Source organism: Cynara cardunculus, unplaced genomic scaffold, assembly GCF_001531365.2.
Source record: "Cynara cardunculus var. scolymus isolate 2C unplaced genomic scaffold, CcrdV1 Un_Scaffold_4556, whole genome shotgun sequence".
Lineage (NCBI taxonomy): Eukaryota > Viridiplantae > Streptophyta > Magnoliopsida > Asterales > Asteraceae > Cynara > Cynara cardunculus.
The window spans coordinates 1-25,772 of NW_020201950.1; the positions used below are offsets into that span (position 1 = coordinate 1).

At 35.8% G+C, this 25,772-nt stretch overlaps 1 protein-coding gene across 2 annotated transcripts; it reads right to left on the reverse strand.

Annotated features, from left to right (window-relative positions):
- Nucleotides 1-3,679: 3,679 nt before the first annotated feature.
- Nucleotides 3,680-22,478, reverse strand: LOC112504079 (lariat debranching enzyme). 2 transcript variants are annotated; one of them, XM_025108049.1, is made up of 10 exons: nucleotides 22,344-22,478; nucleotides 21,150-21,278; nucleotides 20,216-20,373; nucleotides 15,216-15,337; nucleotides 14,773-14,966; nucleotides 12,884-13,066; nucleotides 12,681-12,799; nucleotides 12,479-12,606; nucleotides 5,204-5,311; nucleotides 3,680-4,012 (listed from the first exon to the last, which is right to left on the reverse strand). In XM_025108049.1, the coding sequence occupies exons 2-10, from the start codon at nucleotides 21,270-21,272 to the stop codon at nucleotides 3,924-3,926; spliced, it is 1,224 nt and encodes a 407-aa protein (XP_024963817.1). In that variant the 5' UTR covers nucleotides 21,273-21,278; nucleotides 22,344-22,478; the 3' UTR covers nucleotides 3,680-3,923. The 2 variants fall into 2 exon arrangements, with proteins under 2 accessions (XP_024963817.1, XP_024963816.1); XM_025108048.1 differs by having other exon boundaries at nucleotides 3,680-4,015.
- Between the last annotated feature and the right edge of the window lie 3,294 nt (nucleotides 22,479-25,772).

Sequence of the window (25,772 nt, forward strand, 5' to 3'; positions counted from 1 at the left end):
TTCTCAAAGAATTACATTCCTTTCCATATCAGAGCAAACTTCTTTGGTTATGATCGCGAAAGAATCCGAGAGCCATACTTGGAAGATATCTACTTTGGGATTTTCATTCGTCACAGAAAACTGCTTTGTGCTGACAGAGTTCTAGGAATCCACAAGAAGCCAAAAGATTATCGTATTGAATATCGTCACCTTTTAAAAGCCAAGTGCCAGCCTATCAGTCAAGTTCGTACCAAGCACCGAATTGTAACGATAAAACAGATAGATGCTTATAAGCTATTGAGAATTTGGTATCCTGTCTTCACTGTTACCAGACAGGATGGCCAGATTTAGAGGTTTAGCGAAGCTGACTTCTCGAACTTGTATTTGGATGACCTTGAATACATGTTCTTCGAACTCAAGAACATGACGATTAGAAAGGAAGGAGAACTGGTAGCTCTGGATGCAATTAAGAGATTCATTTGAAATCATGTAAAGTTGTCAATTGTCATTGATATTCAAATGGGTCTTGAAGATAGTCAACGAATCATCAATCTCAAAAGACCTCATCAAGATTTAGAAGACATTGACGGCTATCCAGTCTACATGGTTCTTGAGAGCCCAGAGTTCGGAGTCATCTATTTCGCTCAACTTCAAGTTAAAAAGTTCATGAGATTCAGTGAGTTGAACAAGTATTCTGACGGTACGATTAAGCTTGTAAGAAGGGCGCTGGACTTGAAAAGGGTGATGGATGATAAGGTTGTGGAATCTGAACGGATGAATGCCAAAGAAAGATACTTGCTCGTCAACGCTATAAATTTGCTCGAGGAGAAAATTTAGTACAGAAATGCTCTGAGAAGGTTAGAGAAAATCCTTGGACTGCGCAAAACGAAGTTTACAAGAGTCCAAACTTGAATACAAAGGGGGAGAATGTTGGGTTCAAGTTAGTGCTTTAATGTTGTATTCAAGTTTCTCCTTAATATAGTTGTTTTGTAATAGCTTAGCCTTTACATTTCCTAGTATAAATAGTGATTTCCTTGTAATTGTAATTAACAATTGTCATTAATCTGAATATCAAGATTTGCTGATGTAATATTCTCTCTCTCAATCTAATCATCTTCTTGACAATCTTCTTTCTACCTTTATGTTCATCATGATCTATGAAGATTATATCATGTTTGTATGAAATCTGGACTCATCAGGATAAGACCAAAACAATCTTGCATGACAAGCTTCATTTGAGCGATGAATGCTGGAATAACACTGAAGGTCTCTTCAGCATTTACTGAGGCTTGTGCACTCTTCACACATATATTAACCAGGTTTTAATCACTAAATACCGCTTTAGATCACTAACGCGCAAGTCACTAATCTTCAGTTTCAGTCTTCGACATTCAATGAAGGTTCTTTGGTGTGAGTTTTGTCTTCTTGAAGTATTGTTGTCGCTGTAGGATTTACAATGCATGTTTCAGCGATCATTGAACAGACTCAGTGATGATCGTTGGAACTGAAAGAATATAAACATAACACTTCGAAAGGTAAAAGGGATTATCATCAAATCAGTGAGAGAGAGGATCAACAATTATAAATAGTAGTATAGATAGTATGTTTTATAAGTGTGCTTAGACATTTAGTTCAGCTGAGCATTGTAATATTTCTCCCTTTACATTCTCTCTGTAATCATTTTATGAATCAATGACATGATGACAACTTGATCTCAATATGTGTTCATGTTTTGAGTGTTATCTACATGTACTGACTATTGTATTGTATTAGATCTAGTTTAGGGACCTAACAGTTACATATAGATATGAGCATTCTCTCTATACTAGCAGAACTATATTCCTTGAAATCTGCTTTGTTCGGTCTACAAGCCTTGTTGGTAAAAGTGGTGACTTTGTGGGGAGATTGTGGGCATTGCTATGGAAGTCCACTGTCGAGAGGTGGGGACTTTTATAGATGCTTTTGTGACTCATTTTTAGTTATATCTTCATATTTCATTGTGAAAATCATCAAACTTGCTCAAATATATTTTTTTTCTTCTCTAATTGAAGTCATTATATTCTCAACTTACTATTAAAAACTTTGAAGTCTGATCCTAGTTGATAAGATCTTGGTATTTGTTAGCCCCAAATATCTCTGATGTAAATGTATTGTAAAAGAAACCAAGTCACTTGGACTAGATGTCTTCAGCACTAGAAGCTTCGTTGAACCAGAGCCTCGAACAGAAACCACGCTGCAAGCAGAGTGTGGTTAACCAAAAGATGGTACCGAAGAGGCAGAGCCTCTGGCCACCTCTGTTCCTTAGCTCAATGTTCGACTTGTCAAGATATCTCTAAGTGTTATCTTCTATCACAACCTGACGGCTTAGCATGAAGCGGTTACTTGCACATTTACACATGGAGCTTCTACATTTGAGAGTCCATTGACTTTCCTGATTTAGGCTATAAATAATATATGTTTAGGGTTTCTAGTACGATTTAATATGTATGTAACAACTTAGAGAGAGAGAGAGTGATTTCGGGAGATCTTAGATCTTCTTACACATTACTATGTGTGTTCTTAGTGTAATTCCATATCTTCTCAGAAATCAATCCATACATGATGATGATGGCATACCTTATTGTTTGTATCTCTTTCATCATCTTCTACTATTAATAGTTTGTTTGTAGTTAATACTTGTTGCTTTCCCTCATATCATTCAAAGCATTAATTACTTATAGAAGAGGATTTGGGATCCTACAGTAACTTTTACCACTTTCTTACTTGAAAACGAACTCAATATTTGGTGTATACTTGCATCATTATTATGCCAGGGGCTCTGTTGTTATTTTTCCGGTTTAACCTAAGCTTACTGAAGGTGTCATCCTCTTTCCTTCAGTTCTCCGATGGTAGATTACCAATGTGTGATTGATTGAAGTGCATCATTTCATATGAAGCCCGATTTGAGTTGGTTCACTATATTTGTGACGGAGGGAAGCAACATTTCAATATGCAAGAGTTTGGCGTCGGATCCACTAGAATGAGGACGTATGATGGAAATATTATCTCAAATGTGAGAAATATTTCGGCTTTACCTAGATATGTGATAATTAGCCCCACGAGAGGAGGTAACAATTTCAGGCAATGGTTCTAAGGTATCTCATGGTTGTATGATCGTGATGAACTGTATTTCCTTTCACGCCAGACTCCGACAAGAAAGCATGTTTGGGTCACAATATGCGAATCTATCACCGCATATGACAATTTCAGAAATTCAAATGGTTGTGGTAGCATCAAGTTTGGGATATTTGAGAGGGTATCGTCCGGTGTTAGAGTACAAGTTGGATAGTGGTTCGTGAAAGAAGAGGAGCTCACTTCAACTTGATATGAGGTTTTAGCTACTTTGCAAATGTTGGTTTTATACAATCTTTGACATTTTCACTTATGCGGATGAGGAATCGCTATTTGAAAAAAAATACAAGCATTTCTGGCTGCCATTTGAACATTGTAAACTTGGTAAGCATTTTGTAAGCTATTGTAGATGACATGATATACATCTCACATTTGTGGATCTGAGCTTATGAAATAGATGGTGGAACATCAAACATCATGCTCTTAATTTCTATTGTTTAATGTGCTTATTTGGTTTCAACATATTTCAAAATAAGAAAGACATAAATGTTAACAACATACAAATAAAATGATTCATACGTAAACAAATGGTAAAACAAAACATAGGTTGATTCACGTACAAAATCATTTATTTTTACATGAGTATTTGCCATATATAGATGTTATATAATTTGAAAAGAACAGATCGTTTTTCCACATGTTAAACAAAAAAATAGGCAAACCCAACCTACAAATGATCACCTCTAGCGAAAGGCGTAAAAAGAGCTTCCACTTGCAATACGAAATTTGTGCGACAAAAATAAGGAAGGAGGTAAGCGGGAAACATCTAGATCTCATGATTCTTCATCGTCTTCTTCCGGAAGTTCTATTTCATCCACATCCTCAACGGGTCCATCTTCGCTATCATAGTCAATTGGACCTGCTGCTGTATACAAAAAATGGTAACAATGCCATGTGGTATAATACACACAAACATGAAAATTTGTTCAGTTTAACTTAAAAATCCTATGTTTCCGAATGGACCAATAAATCCTACCATGCGGTGATCTGATTATGTTCTGTAAATTTTAAAGTATGGATACATTTAAGTAAACAATATAGAGCCGGATAATACTATTACTAGTAAGGCCTTGGTTTTCAGTTCAAGTCCTCTCAGGGCCATTTAGAGAGTTTCAGATGGGTAGTTAACCTGAAGGATTATTAGCTATCTAAATACAAATAATCGAACAATGTTTGATTATGATTATAAACCAAAGCTTGTTTTTGAACTCCATACGCTCATCAGAACAGATTGGTAAAATGGGCTTAAAAGCTTCATATGAAAAGGCAGTTTTTTAAAGCCAAGGACATGAATTGACCCATGAAGCTCAAATTGAACTAAGTTAGCAACAAATAATATTTTAGGCCCCCTTTGGTTTGTAGAATTGGATTGGATTTTGAGAGATTTAGAATTAAATTCCATTCTAATCCCATATCTGGTTTGAAGGATTTCCTAGATTTGAAATCCCACAAACATGGGATTTCAGGTGATTGGTATTTCATGGGCCGTAGAATTTGTAATAATGTTTATGAAAATGTTAAAAACATTTGTTTTGTAATAACCAATTAATAAAAAGGTAATTTAATTATTTATAATTTGTTTTTAAAAATTATTTACAAAAAATGGTCATCCCAAATCCTTCCAAATCCATATCCCTCCAATTCCAAATCCTTTCCATGAAATCCAAATCCCTCAAAATCGTTCCATCAAACCAAACAGCCCTTAGTATTTCAAATTGTTACAGTTTAATGGATGTTTTTGAACCGGCAGACTTTGTATGTACCAAGTGAAATTATCTTGACCGGATATAGATGATTTACAAGGCTGATAAAAAGAAAAACGAATAGATGCTATAGAAGACCATAAGAAGTAAAAATGTGCAGTTTTATTTTCTTAATAAATAAAAAAATATCTGAATTTCAGTCTCATATACAGCAATCATATGGACCCTTATTCTCACAAAAAACCAGAGATAGGAAAGCAGTTGTATTCATGATTTTATAAAAACCGAAGAATCAGTAACTTGAGGATCAAATGAGTTTCAAATAATCCCAGAAAAGTAAGAAATGATACCTCTGGAAATAGATAATGCTGGACTGTGAGCGGGCTCATTCTCGTCAAGAATGTACGGAAGTTCTAAAAACTGTAACAAAGCTTCTGTTTGAGGATTACGATTATGTCCTGGACAAAAACAAATGAACACAATAGTTAACAAACGTGCACGGAAATTTAACTGCATAAAGGAAAGATAAACAAGAAACATAGATTTCTCGGGTTTTTTTTCTTATTTTTTTCGCTCACGGTTGTTTTAATTAAGATAATTTAGTTAAACCCATGGCAGCAGGAGAAGTTGAAACTGGAACCTCAAATAGGGGCAGACCTTAGCAGTAAAGGTTCATCCCTTGGGGTTACTTCAATTCTCTCACCATATACATATGCAATATCAGCAACAAACAAAGATTAACTGATTAAGACCAGCAGAAGGTGTTGATCTCCAAGATACTTGATTAAAATAGAGTAGAATGAATCTCAAGTAACAAAAGGCAAAGAAATGGCAGCAAAAATATGTACTTAGATGTTATCTGGAGTGGGTCAAATTCAGTTGCTCTTATGCCAGTAAAGAGCTCAGAGGTCAAAGTCATTGCATCAACTAGTAGTGTATCCTAAACCAATTTGTATAGGCTAAAAATCAGAAATGTTCATAAATAACCTAAGTGAATCAATGTCCAATACTAGGATAGTGGATGACCAGAAAAACGGATCGCCTTGCTTAATGGTAACCTACACTATAAAGTATTTATGCTTTTGTTCTTAGAAACTCTCTAACTTTCGAGGGTGCAACTTATAAAACATTAAGCATAAATTATTAATGCATACAAAATCTTTCAATTTCAAAAATATTCTTATTTTGCCGTTCTTAAAATTTTAAGAACAAATTTATTTAGAAACCTTTTACTACCCTTCAAAAAAAAGGTCAATCAACCAAATCAACAACTAAATATTTGAGATTTTGGAAAACTCATCTCACAATTGATCTATATCCAAAAAACAAAGATCATAACAAGTCAATTTTCGGTTTACTATTAAATTTTACATTTTGTTGCATTCACACAGGTACACTTGTAGTCACACTAATTGATTTAGGGTTTCCAATGCCACCTTCTTGGTACAATTCTCTCCACACCAGTAAATAAGAAAATCTATGTGGTAGATAAACAAGCATGTTGGTGGTGTTCCATTGTCTCTCTTCCATCAGCACCAAGTTCACATGCCTTACCCTAATATCATGCAATCGTTCCTTCTTGGAAACCTAACATTTTCCACCCATATCAAGTCTCACATCACCCCACCTAAAGTTTATGCTTCAACTTTGGCTACATAACAGCCCCAAGCATGATGACACCTTGACCATCTTTGTTGCTGGTAAACCTCCAATACGTTTTACATATAGAAGGAAGTAGTAAGGTGTTTTGGTTTGTGTTCCTGTTCTATTGCTTTCTAGAATATGTCCAGGGGTACTTATGGTATTTGGCTTGAAAATAATTGGCGGGAGTTAGTTTTAGTTTGGGGGAAAGGTGGGTGGAGAATTCATTTTCGGTTTTGCTGTCAATTGCAATCTGAACGTAAGCTCTGGGAGGGTCCATGGCCTCTTGAATGCCATAGGGTGTAATTTTCATCGGAATATACATGATAGCTGTCCATTTTCGTTCCAGTTTGTATCAAATTGGTATAAGAGCGGCTATGATCCAGATATGGTATAGCATGGCGACGAGGGTTGATGATTCGGAGAGTAATGTGGGTTCGATCGAACGGGGAATGCAAGCAATCATGCAACAGATGGAGAGAATCAGCAAACCACAAGATGAAGTGGTCAACAAATTGAATTCCACTCCATCATCTAATGGAGACGACGCATCTGGATCTGGTGGAAAAGGGAGAAAGGGAGGAGATAATCAGGATCCAAATCGTTTCCTGGCCGTGAAGGGAAGGAAATTGGAGATCCCAACGTTGAAAGGGAAGGATCCGGACAGATGGATTATCAGAGCGGAAAGGTACTTTACTTTAAATCGATTGAGTCAAGAAGAGCATATCGATGTTTCGTTCATTGCTTTTGAAGGAGACGCATTTAGAAACGACATCCGATCACGAGGTCGGAAGATTTGAAACGAATGCTTACGCAATTCAGATCGCTGGCTTCAGGATTGCTGCGTGAGCAGTTCATAGTGGTTAAACAGGAGGGTACCACCGATGACTATAGGAGGAAATTCATGGAGCTTGCTGCTCCATTAGATGGAATACCGGAGGAAGTCTTTTTGAGCCAGTTTATCAATGGTTTAGAGAATTCTATTAAAGCCGAACCGCGTTTATTGAGCCCTGTATCGTTGAGTGAAGCAATGGAAACAGCTTTGAAAATTGAAATGAAGAATAAGGTGATTGGTAGAGACAGAATTTTGTTTTCGGGAAAGAGGAGTTCGAATTCTGTTACGGAGATCAAAAGTAGTGCCTCCAATTCAGTTTCGTCCCTGTTTCTTTAAAAAAATCTAGATCTGAGTTTAGAAGGTCATCAGATCAAGAGGTACAACAGAGGCAATCACTAGGTCTCTGTTATAGGTGCGAGGAAAAATATTCCCCGGGCCATAAATGTAAAAAGAAAGAGATGAACGTAATTCTCATCCAAGAGGATTCGGCCGAAGAGATAGATCCTGAAGAAGATGAGAAATATCTGAATACGGTAGATGTGGTTGATATCAGATAGAAAGTTGAGGTTCATCTTAACTCCATTGTTGGTCTTACAAATCCGAAGACGATGAAAATGGAGGGGGTCGTTGAAAATCAGAAGGTGGTAGTGTTGATTATAGCGGTGCTACACACAATTTCATTTCAAAAGAGGTGGTAAACTATTAATATGGGGACAGGCAATACAGTGAAAGGGGAAGGTGTTTGTCAGCGAGTTATATTATCGTTGCAGAATCTGGATTTATAGAGGATTGTTTGCCTATACAACTCGGTAATACTGATGTTATTCTACGCGTGCAATGGCTGGAGACTCTGGGAGCAACGTATATTAACTGGAAACAGCAAGTAACGAAGTTTACAGTTTAAGGGAAATCGGTTTCGATAAAGGGGGTCCTTCGTTGGGCAGATCCAAAGTATCATTAAAAGCCATGGGGAAAGTGATACAACAAGTGGGCCATTGGGTGAGTGTAATTGGAAATGAAAGTGAAGAAGAAAAGATACTGCTGCAGCGCTGCTGGAACCTTTAGTACGGGATTATGATCAAATTTTTCACATGCTTCAGGGGCTGCCACCTCGAGGCGGAAAGAACATGGAATTGTATTGAAGGATGGGACAGGACCTGTGAATGTTCGTCCATATAGATATCCCCATTACCAAAAAGATGAAATTGAGAAATTTGTAAAAGAAATGTTGAAAGCAGTGTTAATACAGCCTATTGCAAGCCCGTTCTCAAGTCCGGTGTTGTTGGTTAAAAAAAGGATGGAAGTTGGAGGTTCTGTATTGATTACAGGGCTTTAAACAAGGCTACCATGGTCGATAAGTTTCCTATACCCATGATTCAGTTATTGGATAAATTATATGGCGTTCGTGTGTTTTCAAAGTTGGACCTAAAATCAGGATATCATCAAATCAGAATCAAAGAGAATGATGTGCAGAAGACCGCTTTTAGAACTCACCAAGGACATGATGAATTCCTTGTAATGCCCTTCGGTCTCGTCAATGCAACAGCTACATTTCAGGGGCTAATGAATGATGTATTCAAACAATTTTTGCAGAAATTTGGTGTTGGTATTCTTTGATGATAATATGATATATTAGTGTACAGCAAGTCCATGGAAGAACATCTAGATCATTTGAAGATGGCGTTTGAAATTGTCTCAACATCGGTTATATGCTAACAAGAAGAAGTGCGAGTTTGGTGGCGATAGATTGGAAAGTCCAAGATTAAGACCATTATTGACTGGAATGTTCGCAATTCGGTGACAGAATTACAGAGATTCTTGGGATTATCAGGTTATTATTGGAAGTATATTAAAGGATATGAAATGGTAGCTCATCCTCTTACAGATTTGCTCAAGAAAAATCAATTCCAATGGGTCTGAAGAAGCCCAGATTGCTTTTGAAGAGTTAAAGAGGTTGTTATCAACAGCCCCGGTTCTGAGGTTGCCTGATTTTTCGACCGATTTTATCATCGAAACTGACGTTTTTTGGGTTCGGTTGGGTGCTGTGTTGACGCAGAAGGAACAGCCAATAGCTTATTTGAGCCAAGCGTTAGCATTGAGAGATAAACAAAATCAGTGTATGAAAAAGAATTAATGGCCGTTGAGTTTGCTGTCCAGAAATGGAGACCGTACTTGTTGGGTAGACATTTCACCGTAAGGAGTGATCAACAAAGTTTACGGTTCTTATTAGAGCAAAGGGTGGTGGAATCAGAGTACCAAAAGTGGGTAAGTAAACTGTTGGGATATGATTTCTCTATTGTCTATAAACTGGGGTGTGCTAATCGAGCTGCCGGTGCCTTGTCCCAAAGAATAAGAACGGTTGAGTGTTCAAGTTTGGGGGGACCGTAATGGAGACAATGGGACCATTTGAGACAAGAGATTGATGGAGATGATCTTTTAACAAGGATAAAGACTTACTTATTGAAAGATGCCTCTTCCCATAAAGGGTTTAAGATTAGGCAGGGGTTGCTGTTGCACAAGGACAGATTGGTACTACCCAGAAATTCCACAATGGTTCCTTTACTTTTTGAAGAATTTCATGCTTCTCCTATCGAAGGACATGCGGGAGAAGATCGTACATATCAACACGTAGCAGCTAAGGTGTTTTGGATAGGCATGAGGAAGGATATTGTTGATTTGGTTAAAAGATGTGAAATATGCCAAAGAAATAAAAATCTTAGTGGGAGTCCAGCAGGCTTGTTGCCTATGCTGTTAATATCGCGATATATCGTCGATATATCGGATATCGCTCCAAGAGAAAATATCGATCCATAAATATCGGTCAAAATATCGTCCCCGATATTATCGGCGATATTTTCCGATTTTTCCCGATTTTTAGCGATATTTTGATGCAAATATCGGACCGATATATCGATTTTTTAGGGTTTAAATATTTGGGCTTTTGTTACTTCATGGGCCTAGTTTTTTGGGCTTGGTAACTTAAATTAGGTCTGAAATTGATCTGCCTCCACAATGGTCTTCTTCTTTCTCTTATATTAGCTCGTTTTTGAACACTTTAGATGATGTGATGTTTTAATTTTGAAACTATATTTCTAAACTCTAATTAATGCATATTATATATATATATATATAATTCTAAGAAATATTATGTTAACCGCTATTTTGGACCATATATCGAATATCGGTCCTGACCGATATTTCGTATTCTGACCGATATAACAGCATAGCTTGTTGCAACCTTTATCGCTGCCCGATACGATTTGGGAGGAAGTTTCAATGGACTTCATCGAAGGATTACCACGTTCTAATGGTATGAGTTCGATTCTAGTGGTGGTAGATCGTTTTAGCAAATATGTGCATTTTATTGGCTTAAAACATCCATTTAATTCTCAATCAGTGGCTGAAGTGTTCGTGAAAGAAATTATTCGGTTACATGGGGTTCCTCAATCCATTGTATCCGACCGAGATAAGGTGTTTCAAAGTATATTCTGGAAAGAATGATTCAAGTTACAGGGTACTAAATTGAAGTTTAGTACAGCCTACGATCCACAAACGTATGGATAGACAGAGGTCGTTAATAGGAGCCTTGAGCAATACCTACGATGTTGGGTATCGGATAGACGGAAGCAGTAGAGTAAGTTGTTATCATGGGCCAAGTTATCTTATAGTACTTCATATTACTCCTCACTCAAATGTTCTCCTTTTCGAGTTCTTTACGGGAGGGAACCACCACCATTATTACGTTATAAGACATCTAATTCTAATGTGCAGTCCGTAGAGCAAGAACTGATGAGTCAGAATGAAATTTGGGATGAGGTAAGGATGCATTTATTGAAGGCTCAATGTCGGATGAAACAGCAGGCTGATCTAAAAAGGAAAGACGTCACTTTTGTTCCTGGTGATTGGGTATTTCTAAAAATTCGCCCTTATAGAGAGAAATCATTAGTAAGTGGACATAACCCAAAGTTGATGGCAAGATTCAATGTACCCTATAAAGTGCTGGAACAGATTGGGTGGGAAGTTGCTTATCGATTAGAATTGCTAGTAGGGGTTAAGATACACCTTGTCTTTCATGTTTCTCAATTAAGGGCAGCTGTGGGGAATTGTGCTTCAACGAAAGACATTCCAACTCAACTCACGGAAGAGTTCGTATTACTAGCAGAACCAGAAGACATTTTGGACGCTCGTCCTATGTTGAATGGGGGTCCCGGACAGTCAGAAGTTTTGGTTAAATGGCAAGGCATGTCTGATTTTGAATCTTCTTAGGAGTATCTGGATGCTTTAGTGCAGCAATTTCCAGATTATCACCTTGAGGACAAGGTGAAAGCTTTGAGGGTGAGTATTGGTAAACCTCCAATACGTTTTACATATAGAAGGAAGTAGTCGGGGGTTTTGGTTTGTGTTCCTGTTCTATTGCTTTCTAGAGTAAGTCCAGGAGTACTTTATTTGGCCTGAAAATAATAGGCGGGAGTTGGTTTTAGTTTGGGGGGAAGGTGGGTGGAGAATTAATTTTCGGTTTTGCTGTCAATTGTATTCTGAGCGTAAGCTCAGGGAGAGTCCATGGCCTCTTGAATGCCATAAGTTTGATTTTCGTCAGAATATACACGATTGCTGTCTAATTTCGTTCCAGTTTGTATCAGTTGTCTACGTCCTATTCAATATCCTTTTTCTATTACGTACCCAAGTGACCAAAGACATCCTTACCATGATTTGTACTTGCCACTGTCCACCAAAATCGAACAGAATTCCATGCGTTCAAAACCTTTGCTGGACCCATGAAGAATGAAAATCTTAGGAGACCTTGAGGTGTTGATATGATGGACTTTAGGCATTGCTTTTCTCTTTCAACGGATTTTATTTCCCTTCTTCAACTATGAAAGGTCATCTGGATGAAGTTACTAGCCAGTTTGGAATTGCTTGATGTTGAACAAAATATTATGTCCTCAACTATATCTTCATCAATTAATATAAATTAGTGACCGAAAACTTTTAGGTTATTGAGTTCACACCATATCATCCAACTTTGTCACTATTAAAAACCTCTCTCATTACATGAAATTGGTGGGCACCATGACGAATCTTAAAAGTAAAGATTCATAAAAAGTTAAGAGGAAAACAATATTCCTATATTTTAGTATATATAACGTACCATTAGCAACAGTCTCGGAAGAATTGTGGCATGGAACTGTCCGAACAAACTCAAAAGGTTTAGTCCCTCTAGATTGCAGTTTACTCCTTACCCATCGACGACATTCTTCCATGTCAAGCTGTAGACACCTAAAACCAAGAGAGTCATAGTCTGCTTTTTATCCAAATAATTATAAAGCAGATGTCTCCTTAAATGTCAATACCCAAAATTGGCACGTTTTGCAGTCAGGGGGAAAACGGAATGGAACCTACGGGTTATTGCTAGCCACTCTTCGTCATACTGAATTTCATGTGGCCCAGGGTCTGATTCAACTTCAATAATCTATGCAAATCAGAAATCACGAAAAGAAATGTCAAGGAGACACACCGAGTTGAAAAGCAACTGAGGAAGAATATCAAACTGCACCTGCAAAAATTTTCGTCTTGGGATACACTTATCTAGAGCAAGAAATTTTGTAACTGGACCTCCATCCTCATGTTGAACTAGAGCAGCAAACTTGCAATGTAAGTGAGCAGAGAACCAGTAAGAAGGTTTCAATTTTTCTAGCAACTCTGCAGCTGGTTTACTTCCCAAAGTTCTGTCCTGAATCTGAAGAACAAAACCTTTAAGATTGTCAATTTCTAGATAGCAAAATACTGCATATGTGTAAAGTGTCTTATTGTAGTCTTTTTCATTCTGCAATGCATGAAAAATAAAACAAAAATCAATGACTGAGAATGTTGCTTTTTTTGCCTTCCCAATGAGTATAAATACATATGGGATCGGTGAACATATGTGCTATGAAGACCATGTACAAATGAGTGTCCCAACAAATATGTACTATCAAGACCCCCATGTGGACGAATCACTCATGTTCAATATGTGTACTATACACTGACTAAGTGCCAGCCATGTCATGTCCAATTGTGCATCTGCACCACTCAAGTCATGCCTAGCCAAGACACCATCACTTATGCAGAGGCAGATTAAACAACTCGTCGAGATGAAACAGTAGGAGCATGACAAAAACGTAGGGGAACTTACAAACATAAATGCATGCAACTTTTGATCCAGGAGGAGTTACAAATATTGCAACCAGACAACAAGAAAGTCCCGACGGGCCAAACGCATGGAAAACAGCAATTGACAGTTTGGCCCGACAGTTCGGCCCAAATTCCCTCATCTGGGAATCCGATTTCGAATCTCCCCCAATTTTCAAGATATTTATAGTTTTCATACTATTTTGTTTGTAACGTAAATCAGAAAGTTCCATCAATCACAGCTATCTTTGGTTAGAAAATTTCAGTTATTTAGGCATACTAGAGAATTTTAAAATTTTCGCGGAACTTGCCAAAGTTAGAAGCATCCTGTACAAACCCGTATTTCTCCCGTCTGGATCCCGACCCCTAAGTCTGACACCAGAGTCTTGCATCTCCAAGAACTGCTATCAGAGTCAGGTACTCGGAAATGCCTAAAGCCATCATGTCCAATCTTAGTTGCTTATCTCAAGTCCTCCTTGGCCTACCCCCCTCCTCACCCCCTCAATTGTCACACTTTCTACCCTCCTAACTAGAGCCACCATCTGTCTCCTACAAACATGACCAAACCACCGGAATCTCCTCTCCCTCAACTAATTTGTGATAAGAGCAACTCCCATCCCAACACTGCCGGGAAGACCCCATTCGGTATTCTGTCAAACATGATTCTATAACAGGTCCATCTAAGCATTCTCAATTCTGCAACTTCCACATTCCTCTGACATGCCTTCCTTACCGCTCAACACTCCAACCCATACAACATAGCAAGTCTGATAGCTACCTGCTACCCTAAAAAATTTGTTCGTCAGTTTTAGCCAGACCTTCTTGTCACCCAACACCCTGTGGTTACACTACACCCCAGCCACGTTGTCTTTATGCAATGTGTAACGTCATCCTTGACCCCACCCCCTTTCTGAATCATGGAGCATACATACTTAAATCCATCCTGTTGGGGTACCCTTTGCCCCTCAATGTTGACTTCCACCCTCTCGTCTATACACTCCCCATTAAAACTTAATATTTACTCACTTGACAAATACAAACACACATGCACATAGTGATGGCCAAAATGGAGAGTTGAGCATGCTTCCGATGAAGCAGTGATACTAACTAGACTCTCAAATGCAAAAAGTAGCAGCTGAATCTAAGTCACTCTTAAGAAACAAGGCACAATCTATCCATATGATGAAGATGAATTTGGTAATGTTTTTAGGTCCATTAAGAGGATGTAATTCAAGCCACTGGCCACAATTTACATAACACAACAATCCCAATTACCTCCTTCTCAAAATGAGGCTTATCGCAGACAAGGTCTTTCCAGTTCCCATGGTCAGTGATGCCAAGGGGCCAATCATGTGAAATGAAAATATCAATAGGTTCCTCAACTTGCATGAGCTTGTGAACATCATACTCCCGCACATGGTACACTGACTTGACATCACTATTGTTATACGGAGGTCTTTCAAAATGTCCTGTTCAAGGAAAAGACAGGCTGCTAAAATCAGTTGGCTCATATGTATGGATTTGTAATTAAAATTACATCTACCTTTATCCAGTTCTAGGCATATAGGGCTCACAAAAAAAGCTTTAATTTATACAAATTTATATTTGAAATTTTTCTACACAAAGATAGCTTAATACAATGAAGACATTGGGTAAATAGTTGTAAATACTTAATTTTTAACACTTTAAACAAGTTAGGCAATAGGCACATAACTAACCTAAATGATAGTCACGAGACTTGTAAATCCCAGAAAGACCACCAATGCGAACACTCCCAAAGTTGACCACTCCTGCAAATCCCAAGTAGTATATATGAGGTGCTGCCCATCCACCATGGTATCTAGATAAACAACTAATATGTTAGTAATCTTCCACAACTTATCAATAAAATATAATAAATCAATGACCAAAACTGCTAATTAAAAATATTATCAACAAAAGAAAAGAAGGTTCTCAGTTTGTCATGTAATCTATTTTTGTGTATGCTAAATAAGACGCATGCTCTTCTAAAAAGCAAGTAAAAACAGGTAAAGAAAAAATACAAGATAAATAGATGTTAAACACCACAATTCTACTCAATGCTGACAGAATCAAGTCTTATCACAAATGCAAGAGAAGCACGATGAACAAGCCAACGAGCGGTACTCTAAAAAAGTTGGTACTCTAAAAAAGACGCTAAGCAGACAACTAAATACTTGATGCAAAATTGGTTAAGCAGGAACTAAGCGTATGCATTAAGCTGTTCAGTTTTAATGTATACCATTTGTATAACATAGCCTTTGGTGTTAGCTATCGATTTTTTGTCAATCAATTTTTTTTAAAAGCAATACACACTTGAGTGACCTTCCAACACAATCACCTAGTGAGCATTAAAGGACGCTTAAGCAAGAACATAATTTCATTTAAATATATAAAATATAACTTTGTCATACAAACATATGAGAATAGAGTTTGATAATGTATAATATTGATATACTTACTTCTTTGAATTACTAGTTTCAGAGTTCCACTGATACAGTTGCAAAAAAAAGATCGGTAAGGTTCCTTCAAATTGAAGAAAGTTATAATTGATGAACAGAAGTTCAGAAAAGTCAAGTAATTCCTGCATAAACTTTGAGTTGCTTAACTTAACGATTAGTTGCCAATGAAGCAATGCACGAAATTCCTAGAAGGCCAATCAAGTTGCCCTAACTAATTGAGACAAAGTTTAATGCCTACTTACTGCCAACTCAAGTTCTTTCAAAATAAAGATAATGTGAACAACTAAAAGTCTTTCAGAATAAAAATATCTTAACATCCTAGAGTTTACTTGCTTCTACAGTTCCCTACTTCTAAACCGTTAACTTCTAGAACATGCTCGTCAATATATGTTATAAGCATACACATCCTACGAAAACTGCTCCCATTCACCCTTCGGCAAATAATTAACTTAATGTGCCTCTCTCAAGAATTTGTTAGGCCAAAAATACAATATACGTACTCTACAAGGAGGAAAGGGTAATTTGGGAAATTCAATTAGAGGAAATGGGTTGGATTCTATTGTCAAGTAGTGTTGTCCATTCGGGAGGGGGTTTTATAGTGATGAAGAAATATAAATAGGAGTTTGTGAGGAAAAATGAGGTTGTCGAGAAGTTTTGTCAGGTGTAACCATGGAGATCCCTACCTCTCTAAAATTAGGAAAGTAATAAACATTCAATTACCAACATAATCAACGTTTAATTGCAATTGATTTCATCAAATCATATCAATTGGTATTAACAAAGTTGGGTGAATTTCAGGGGAAGATCGGCTCACTTGAAGAAAAGATGGACTCGATGATGCAGAAGTTAGATACTATTGCTCATTTGCACGAGGAATGGGTGAAAATATCAGCGGCTAAGAGCGATGACGAGGCTGAGGGAGGTGAAAGACGCGGCAGAATTGGCGAAAGACGTTTCACCAACCATGGACCATTCTTCGCCATAAAGAGGCACAAACTAGAGTTGCCAGTATTTGATTAAACTAATCATGATGGGTGGTTGTTGAGGGCTGACAAGCATTTGGCTCTCAGTAAATTGACAAACAAAGAGTGTATGGAGGTGGATGTGATGTCTTTTGAAGAGGATGCACTGAGGTGGTGTTAATGGGAGAACAAACAACTTATCGTTGTCCGGAAGGAATTAAGCAATTGTTGTTGATATAGTTTCGATTTACAACGGATGGCAATCTTTATAAACAAGTTTTAGCCGGGAAGCAGGAAGGGAGCGTGGTTGAATATAAAAGACCTTTTGTGGCCTTGTTAGAAGACATTTTGGAGGAGACTTATGTAAGACAGTTATTAAGGGACTTCTATCGAAAATCAGGGCTAAAGTAGGTGCCTTCTCATATGTTGAATCAAACAATGGATATCATTGCAAATAAGAAGAATGGAATCGAATGGTAAAAGTAAACCGAGCCAAGTCTTTCAAGGGTTTCGCACCACATAGACAAGCCTATGAAGAGGGAAAATACTAGAAACACTCACCCAAACAAGAGGGTCGTCCACGAGGAATCCGACAAAATTCCAGAAACTATCAATTAAAAAATTGAACTAAAGAGACAGCAGGGTTGTGCTACAGATGTGACGAAAAGTACTCGCTAGGACATCGATGCAAGAAAAGGGAGTTGAATGTGATTGTGTTGCAAGAAAATGAGGATGACAATGGAGAAGAGGAAATAGAAGGATGTGAGGGAGACACAGAATTGGCAAACATATGCGGAGGCCGGAGAACAAGACGTGACAGTGTCATTGAATTCAGTGATTGGTTTCTCCACTTCAAAAACAATGAAGTTAGAAGGGTTAGTAGGTGAACAATGAGTGGTGATCTTGATTAACAGCAGAGCTTCGCATAATTTCATCTCATCCACGCTGGTAGAGTGTTTGGGACTCAAGGTTAGTCCTCCATGGAGAAAGAAATGTTAGAAACAGGGATTATCGAGCTCAGTCGAAGTCCCTTTTCGAGTCTGGTTTTATTGGTTCAAAAGAAAGACGGAGTTGACGATTTTTCATCAATTATAAGGTGCTTAATAAAGCAACTGTACCAGACAAGTTTCTCATTCGATGAGCTTTTGGACGAGTTGCACGAAGCAGCGTGTTTTTCGAAGTTGGACCTTCGAACAAAATACCACCAGATTCGGATGCGAGAGAAAGATGTACATAAAACCACATTTTGAATGCATGAAGGGCACTACAAATTTTGGTTCATGCCCTTCGGGTTGACAAACGCACCGGCAACATTCCAAGCCTTGATGAATGTGGTGTTTCGACCATTGATGAGGAAATATGTTTTGGTGTTTTTCGATAATATTTAGGTGTATAGCAAGTCGGCAGCGTTGATTAGAGCTCAACAAAAGATGAAGTTGCAAACCGATAGACATCGGCAACAAGTAGAGTTTTTGATGAGGAAGATGGTATTGCTAAAGCTCCAACTTTATCGTCAAAGGTCGTTGCAAGATAGATGAAATCAGAAGTTGTCAACAAGGTTTTATGGCCCATTCGAAGTAACAGAGAGAGAGAGGGGGTAAGTAAGGTGGCGTACAAGCTACGATAGCCTCAAACAACTCAAACACATTCAATGTTTCACGTGTCTCAATTACAGAAAGCAATCGAGTAGACTTTTTTTCTATAAAACTTCCTAATCAGCTAAGTGACGAAGGGGTGTTGGAGGTCGAACCGGAGGAATTGTTGCAATGTAGAATGACAAGCGCAAAAGTATCAAAAGTGTTAATCAAGTGGAAGAACTTGCCACTTTTTGAGGCAACATGGGAAGATTTTGCATTGTTGAGTTCTTGATCTCGCAATTTTCACCTTCAGGACAATGGAGAAAGCTTAGAGGAGGGTATTGTTAGGACTGAAAATACGGTACATACTCTAGAAGAAGGAAATGGTAACTTGGGAAATTCAAAAATTCGAAATGGGTTGGATTTTGTTGTCAAGTAGCATAGTCAGTTGGGGAAGGGGTTGTATAGTGACGGAGAAATATAAATAGGAGTTTGTGAGGAAAAAGGGGATTATCAAAAAGTTTTGCCATGTGTAATCGTGGATAGCAAAGTTAGGAAAGTAATGAACATTCGATTTCCAACATAATCAATGTTTAATTGCAATTGTTTCATCAAATCATATCAATGAATTCTACTACAATTCACCTACGTGTAAGCAGAACTCATAATATTCAAAGCAGCTTCATATATGACCTAATTCGGGATCATCCTAGCAAACCTAACATCCAGTCATGAACCATCACCCGTAATGAAGCTTGTCTGCTTGTGTGATAACAAAATTCACATTTCCATTGAAGTAAATGAATCCCAAATAAACAAACCTTAGACATAGTATTTATTTTGGGAGTTCTATCACACCCAAACCAATGAAGATAACAACGGTCATCACTTTATTACCCGATTCAATGCAGCACAATAAGAGATAGAAGTCACCATGTTCTTGATATCGAATCTTCAACATCTATACTACCTTATAAACCAGTCTTAAAAACAATTTTTGATGCACAAAGTCTTAAAAGTCTTAAAAACAACTCATAATGCATTAAGTACTACTACTTTATGCATTCAGACTTAAAATCTCTTAATCTACAATTAAAATAACATATAGTACAAGTTACCACTGCACATTATTACCTTTTCTTTTCATGTTCCCAAGATACTTTTGATACCTTTCACTCATGCCTTCACCCTCTCATACCTCTATGTCTTCTCCCCATCCCCCAAGGTGAGATTCAAACTGATATTCACCATGAGTTGTTAAAAGTTCTCCCATTCATCTGCCATTCAATTGCTCTAGAACTCTCGGTCTCGCTCTCGATCTCTTGATTCTTTGCTCTTGGTGTAAATCAAACACATTTGTGGAGTCGTTTAAATATGTTGGATTTTAAATATATTGGATTTTAAACTTTTATCGATAGACTGTAATTGGAACCACAACTCTTATTTATTCAAATTGTATTAATATGTAAAGACCAAGTGTAACTTATATCATCGTTAAATCTTCTCTAATAAAACCAGTAAAACTTCAAAATCGTTAAAAGTCACGGCTCCCAGCGCATTGCACGGGTACACAACTAGTAGTTAAATAACATAAGTAAAAAAGAAAATAATAGAAAACCAACAATTAGACATGGTAGAGCATCAAAATAACTATCCTTCTTCAATAGCAATAACATGAAGTAAAGACAAAAACACTCACAATTCCCAGAGATAATTGGATGCTTCATGATTTCCTCCGATGAATATAGTCGGAAATGGAGCTACTTTTTCTCCGGAGTAGTACTTCCAGAAAGAATTCATGCTCCTGTATTTAGGTGGTACACTTAAGCTTTCCAAATCCTTCTCATTCCTAACAGCCTGGTCAAAAGAACATCTCAGATTGACACTCGGTCATATAGACATTCAGTTATGATGAAAAGGTGTATTTAAATATATGAGAATAATAATAAATAACTACATGTGTTTGGCGTTCAAAAGAAAAGTTATACAGATGGTGAAACAAAGACCCATTCAAATACCACCAAAAAATTATCTGCTATTAACAACGAAAATCAAATGAAGGCAACAACTTCACACTATTTATATAGAGAAGAAATAAAGAAGAAAAATAAGAAAGAAAAACAGTTTTTAAGCAATCCACAACAGGTCCTAAAAGCATGGTCAAAAAGAGCAGTAACATAGGTGAACATTATTCATATGTTGATCATGAAAATGTTTTTAATGAAACAAATAACGTTTGTTACGCTTCAACCAAACTTTTAAATGTAACAAATGAGGGCAATGGCAGATGGTTCCATTAAAAAGTGTCATATCGTTCATAATGGGAAAAGGAGCACCGAAGAAAAAATAAAAGAAAAAGTAAAAAAGTATTACTCCTCTCTTATCCTTTGCTTTTTTTGTTTTTTTGAGTTTTTGCACGTGACAATTGCCATTGATATTTACTACAATTGCAAGTGGAATAACAAAGGAAAACAAATCCCAGCGGAGCCGGACGTGTAATGTGGATGAATAACAAATGTTATAAACCCAATAAAGAAAAGATAAACCTCAAAGGCTCAAACTAGTATATGGTAAGAGTAAACAACTTCCAAAATAGTACTTCAGAAAGAAAGTTGAACCAATGTAGTGCTAACCTGGAAATCACCACAACAAATTAGAAGATCAATTTTTGTCTTCTCAGCTTCTTGTAAATGCAAGAGAGTTGCATAAACATTATCCAAATCCCCATGCATGCATCCTTCTATTGCGATTTTCATCGATATCTGTAAGTCCAAAGAATTGTGAATTTGTGATAATCCATGAAATATAAATTGGTAAAAATAAAACCAAAGCTAATTTGAATCATTATAAACAGATGATCGATTAACAAGACAGGAGAAATTATAGTGTTAATCTCTTGTTGTAACCTATAATAAGTAGAGAAACAATGTAAAAAATGATCGCAAATCCGGAAGGCTACCAGTTTGTATACACAAGTACATAACACTTTGAAAAAGGCAAGGCAGCGACCATGTAATATATCCTAACTAATTGAGTGACCAAACTTCTGTTTAACATCAAAATCAGTTGACTCGTGCCACTCATCCACCGATGCATTTCACTTGTGCTAGAAGAAAGGCACGTAAAGGAGGTAATTAGGGAACACTAGTGGAGTTGTTTTGCGAATAGCAGGAGATTATTTCCCTTGGGGGTATTTTGGGTAGTTTCTTGTTAATGCAGATAGGGGTTGTTTAACAGTTGCCGAATGGGTTGCTACAGAATGGTTAAGGGGTCGGAATGCTTAACAGGCTCTTTATGATATAGAATGAAATATGGTTGTTTGGTAACTCCTCTGAATGAACAACCTGGATGATAACAAATTATCATGTTAGCCTGTTATGAAATATGGTTGTTGTATACCATAGCTATTCCTATTCCTTAAAGTAGTTAAAAAAATTCTTGATTTCTTCTACTGACCAAAGTTGAACAAAAATTCCCATAAAGGATTTGGGTTTGATGAACATGTAACTTTTATATGAAGCTAAATTACACCAAATCATGGATGTTCGTCAAGAAAATCATGGAAAAGGTAACTTAGGGCTCAATTTAATCAACCTAAACCAAGCTGTGATGGTTGGTTTTTTGTTATACGTAGAGAAATCCATAAGAAAAGAGAGTGAATACCACCTAGTCTATTAGAAGCTTCACCATTCACTAATGGCTGCTTTCTGTTTTCAGGTAGAGAAGAAGCCAAAAAAAATCCCGGTCACATACCTTTGTGAGAGCAGAGATCGAATGGAGAGAACAGGGATGAACAAGAAACGGAAAAAAACCAGAAAATCACATACCTTGAGAGAGCAGAGATCGACGGAGAAGATGAAGATAGCCCTCGCCGGAGACCGTCTGAAGAGGGAGACGTTCAAGAGTGGGAGGTGGGAGAACGTTCAAGAGTAAGGTTTTGGAATGGTTTTGCATCACCCTGATACAAAATGGTTAGCAGGGTTTTGGAACCAAGTAGGGCTTATTTTTATTTTTTCCAAACATTTCTTTTAAGGGTTATCGCGTAATTTATTTTTAAGTGGCGTAATTTCTTTTTAAGGATTGATGTGGTGAGATATATCTTTATTTTAATGTTTTATAATATGGTTTATGTAGTTTTGATAAAGATAATGTTTTTATTTTTGAATAAAAATAAATTCAAAGATATCATAAAATCTTAAAAAAAAATATTAATATTAATATCAAATTAATTATTTAAAAGTTTTTTTTGTACAATTTCTTTAATTCAATTTTTTATTATAATTTAATTTAGATCTAACAGTGAAATAATTTATTTTTGGCTTAATGATATAATTTTTATAAGGATGATGACTATGTTAGAACTCAATGATTATCCTAATTGTATTTTAGATTTTTTATATCTATACTATATTATAAAACATTTGACAAAAACTCTTTAAAACAATTTTTTATGTATGAAGTACTTTTATTGATGAGTATTACTTAAAATTCAAGATTACAAGTAAATTGTGCATAAGTACAACATATTAAATCTTAATACTTGAATTCGTATAACTAACTACAGATAAACATAATCAAATATTGGATAAATATTTTATTTTAAATGTAAAAAATTTAAAATATCATTAGGATAATCATTGATAACTAACAAAATATTTAGTTATGATCTAAAATTATATTATTAAACCTAAATTAAATTTATTTGTTACTAAACCTAAATTATCTATACTATATTATAAATAATTTGACAAAAAACTCTTAAAAACGATTTTTTATGCACGAAATATTGTTTATTGATGCATATTACTTAAAATTTAAKATTACAAGTAAATTGTGCATAAGTACAACTTATTAAATCTTCATACTTGAATTTGTTTAACTAACTGCAGATAAACATAATCAAATATTGGATAAACATCTCATTTTAAATATAAAAAATCTAAAATATAATTAGAATAATCATTGATAACTAACAGAATACTTAGTTATTATCTTTATAAAAAATTATATTATTAAACCTAAATTAAATTTCTTTGTTATTAAATCTAAATTAAATTATAATTAAAAAATAGTTAAGAAAATTATACCAAAACACAAGAACTTTAAAAAAGATTAATTTAATACTGATATCGATATTTTTTTTCAAAATTTTATGATATTTTTAAGTTTATATTTTATTCAAAAATAAAAACATTATCACTTTCTCAAAACCACATAAAACCAATGTTTACTTAAAATTCAAGATTACAAGTAAATTATGCAAAAGTATAACTTATTAAAGCTCGATGTTTGAATTCGTATGACTAATTGCAGATAAACATAATCAAATAGAGGATAAACATCTTATTTTAAAATATAAAAATCTAAAATATAATTAAGATAATTATCGAGTTCTAACAAAATAATTAATTATTATCTTTATAAGAAAATTATATTATTAAACCAAATATAAATTACTTCGTTATTGTACCTAAATTAAATTATAATAAAAAATTTGAATTAAAAAGTTACACAAAAAATGAGGAATTTTAAATAGTTACTTTAATACGAATATCGATATATTTTTGTTATGAATAAAGTAATTAGATTTAATAATATATTTTTTTATAAAGATAATAACTAAGTATTTTATTAGTTATCCATGATTATCCTAATTATATTTTAGATTTTTTATATATAAAATAAGATGTTTATCCAATATTTGATCATGTTTATCTGCAGTTAGTTAGACGAATTCAAGTATAGAGCTTTAATAAGTTGTACTTATGCACAATTTACTTATAATCTTAAATTTCAAGTAATATGCATCATTAAACAGTATTTCGTGCATAAAAAATCGTTTTTAAAAGTTTTTGTCAAATGTTTTATAATATAGTATAGATTATTAAATCTATTGTACTCACGCAATGCAGCGAGATACATCTTGAGTTTAATATTTCATTTTTTTTCTTTATCTCAGTAGTTGTTATATGGTTTCATGTGATTTTGAAAAAGCGATGATGTTTTTATTTTTGAATAAAATATAAAACTGATATCATAAAAATTTGATAAAAATATATTGATATTAGTATCAAATTAACTATTTAAAATTCCTATTTTTTGTGTAATTTTTTAATTCAATTTTTTTTATCATGCATTAATTTAGGTTCAATAACGAAGTAATTTATATTTGGTTTAATAATATAATTTTTATAAATATAATAATTAATTATTTTGTTTGAAATCGATAATTATCCTAATTATATTTTAGAATTTTTATATTTTAAAATGAGATATTTATTTTCTATTTGATTATGTTCATCCGCAGTTAGTTGCACGAAATAGGCAAAGGCAGCGACCATATAATATATCAAAGATGAGATTGGTATTCATAATGAAACGTGTTGCACTAAAAGACGAAATATGATTCAACCCAAAAAAATCAAAGAGGAAGTTGGTATTTATAATGAAACGTGATTTCATATTTGTGTTTATGGTATTAAAAGAGGGGGTTTTCACGAAAATGACCAGAATATACCTGATGTATTAACAAAATAGTCATTTTTATGGGATTTACCAAACTAACCACATGGATCGCCTCCGAGGGGCATTGTTTGATCATGGTGGTGATCCTCTCATATGTTGACCATAAAGGTGTGTTTGGTACGTTGGACAGGGTGGGACAGGACAGGACAAAACACAATTGTCCTATGTTTGGTGTGGCCTTATGTGGGACTAACTAGAACACGGATGGGACAAGGTAGTTCACCCTTACCCCCTAGAACTAAGTGGAACAAGAAATACTTGACCACTCTACCCTCAAAACCTAATACGCACTCATCCCTTTTCTTCCCATTCACAATCGGCGGCAAAAATATTTGACCACTACATCGCTTCTACCTTCTCCTTCATCAATCGGTGGCAGAAAAGCTTCATCATCTTCTTCAAGCCACCTTCATCTCCATCATCTTCTTTAAGCCACCTCCATTTCCATCGTCTTCTTCACAGCTTCTTCACAATAGACCTCCATCTCCAACGTCTCCTCCACAGCGGACCTCCATCTCCATCGTATTCTTCACAGCAGACCTCCATCTATATCGTCTCCTCCACATCGGACCTCCATCTCCATCGTTTTCTTCACAGCTTCTTCACAATAGACCTCCATCTCTATCGTCTCCTCCACAGCGGACCTACATCTCCATTGTCTTCTTCACAGCTTTTTCACAGCAGACCTCCATCTCCATCATCTCCTCCACAGCAGACCTCCATCTACATCG

Bases quoted from the DNA above. Each gene is read 5' to 3' on its own strand.
- LOC112504079 (XM_025108048.1), bottom strand. From the start codon at position 21,272: ATGAAAATCGCAATAGAAGGATGCATGCATGGGGATTTGGATAATGTT. The intron at 14,967-15,215 runs GTTAGTTATGTG...TTCCTTGAACAG, and splicing joins GTCTCGTGACTATCATTTAG to GACATTTTGAAAGACCTCCG. The intron at 13,067-14,772 runs GTAATTGGGATT...TTTGTTCTTCAG, and splicing joins AGCCTCATTTTGAGAAGGAG to ATTCAGGACAGAACTTTGGG.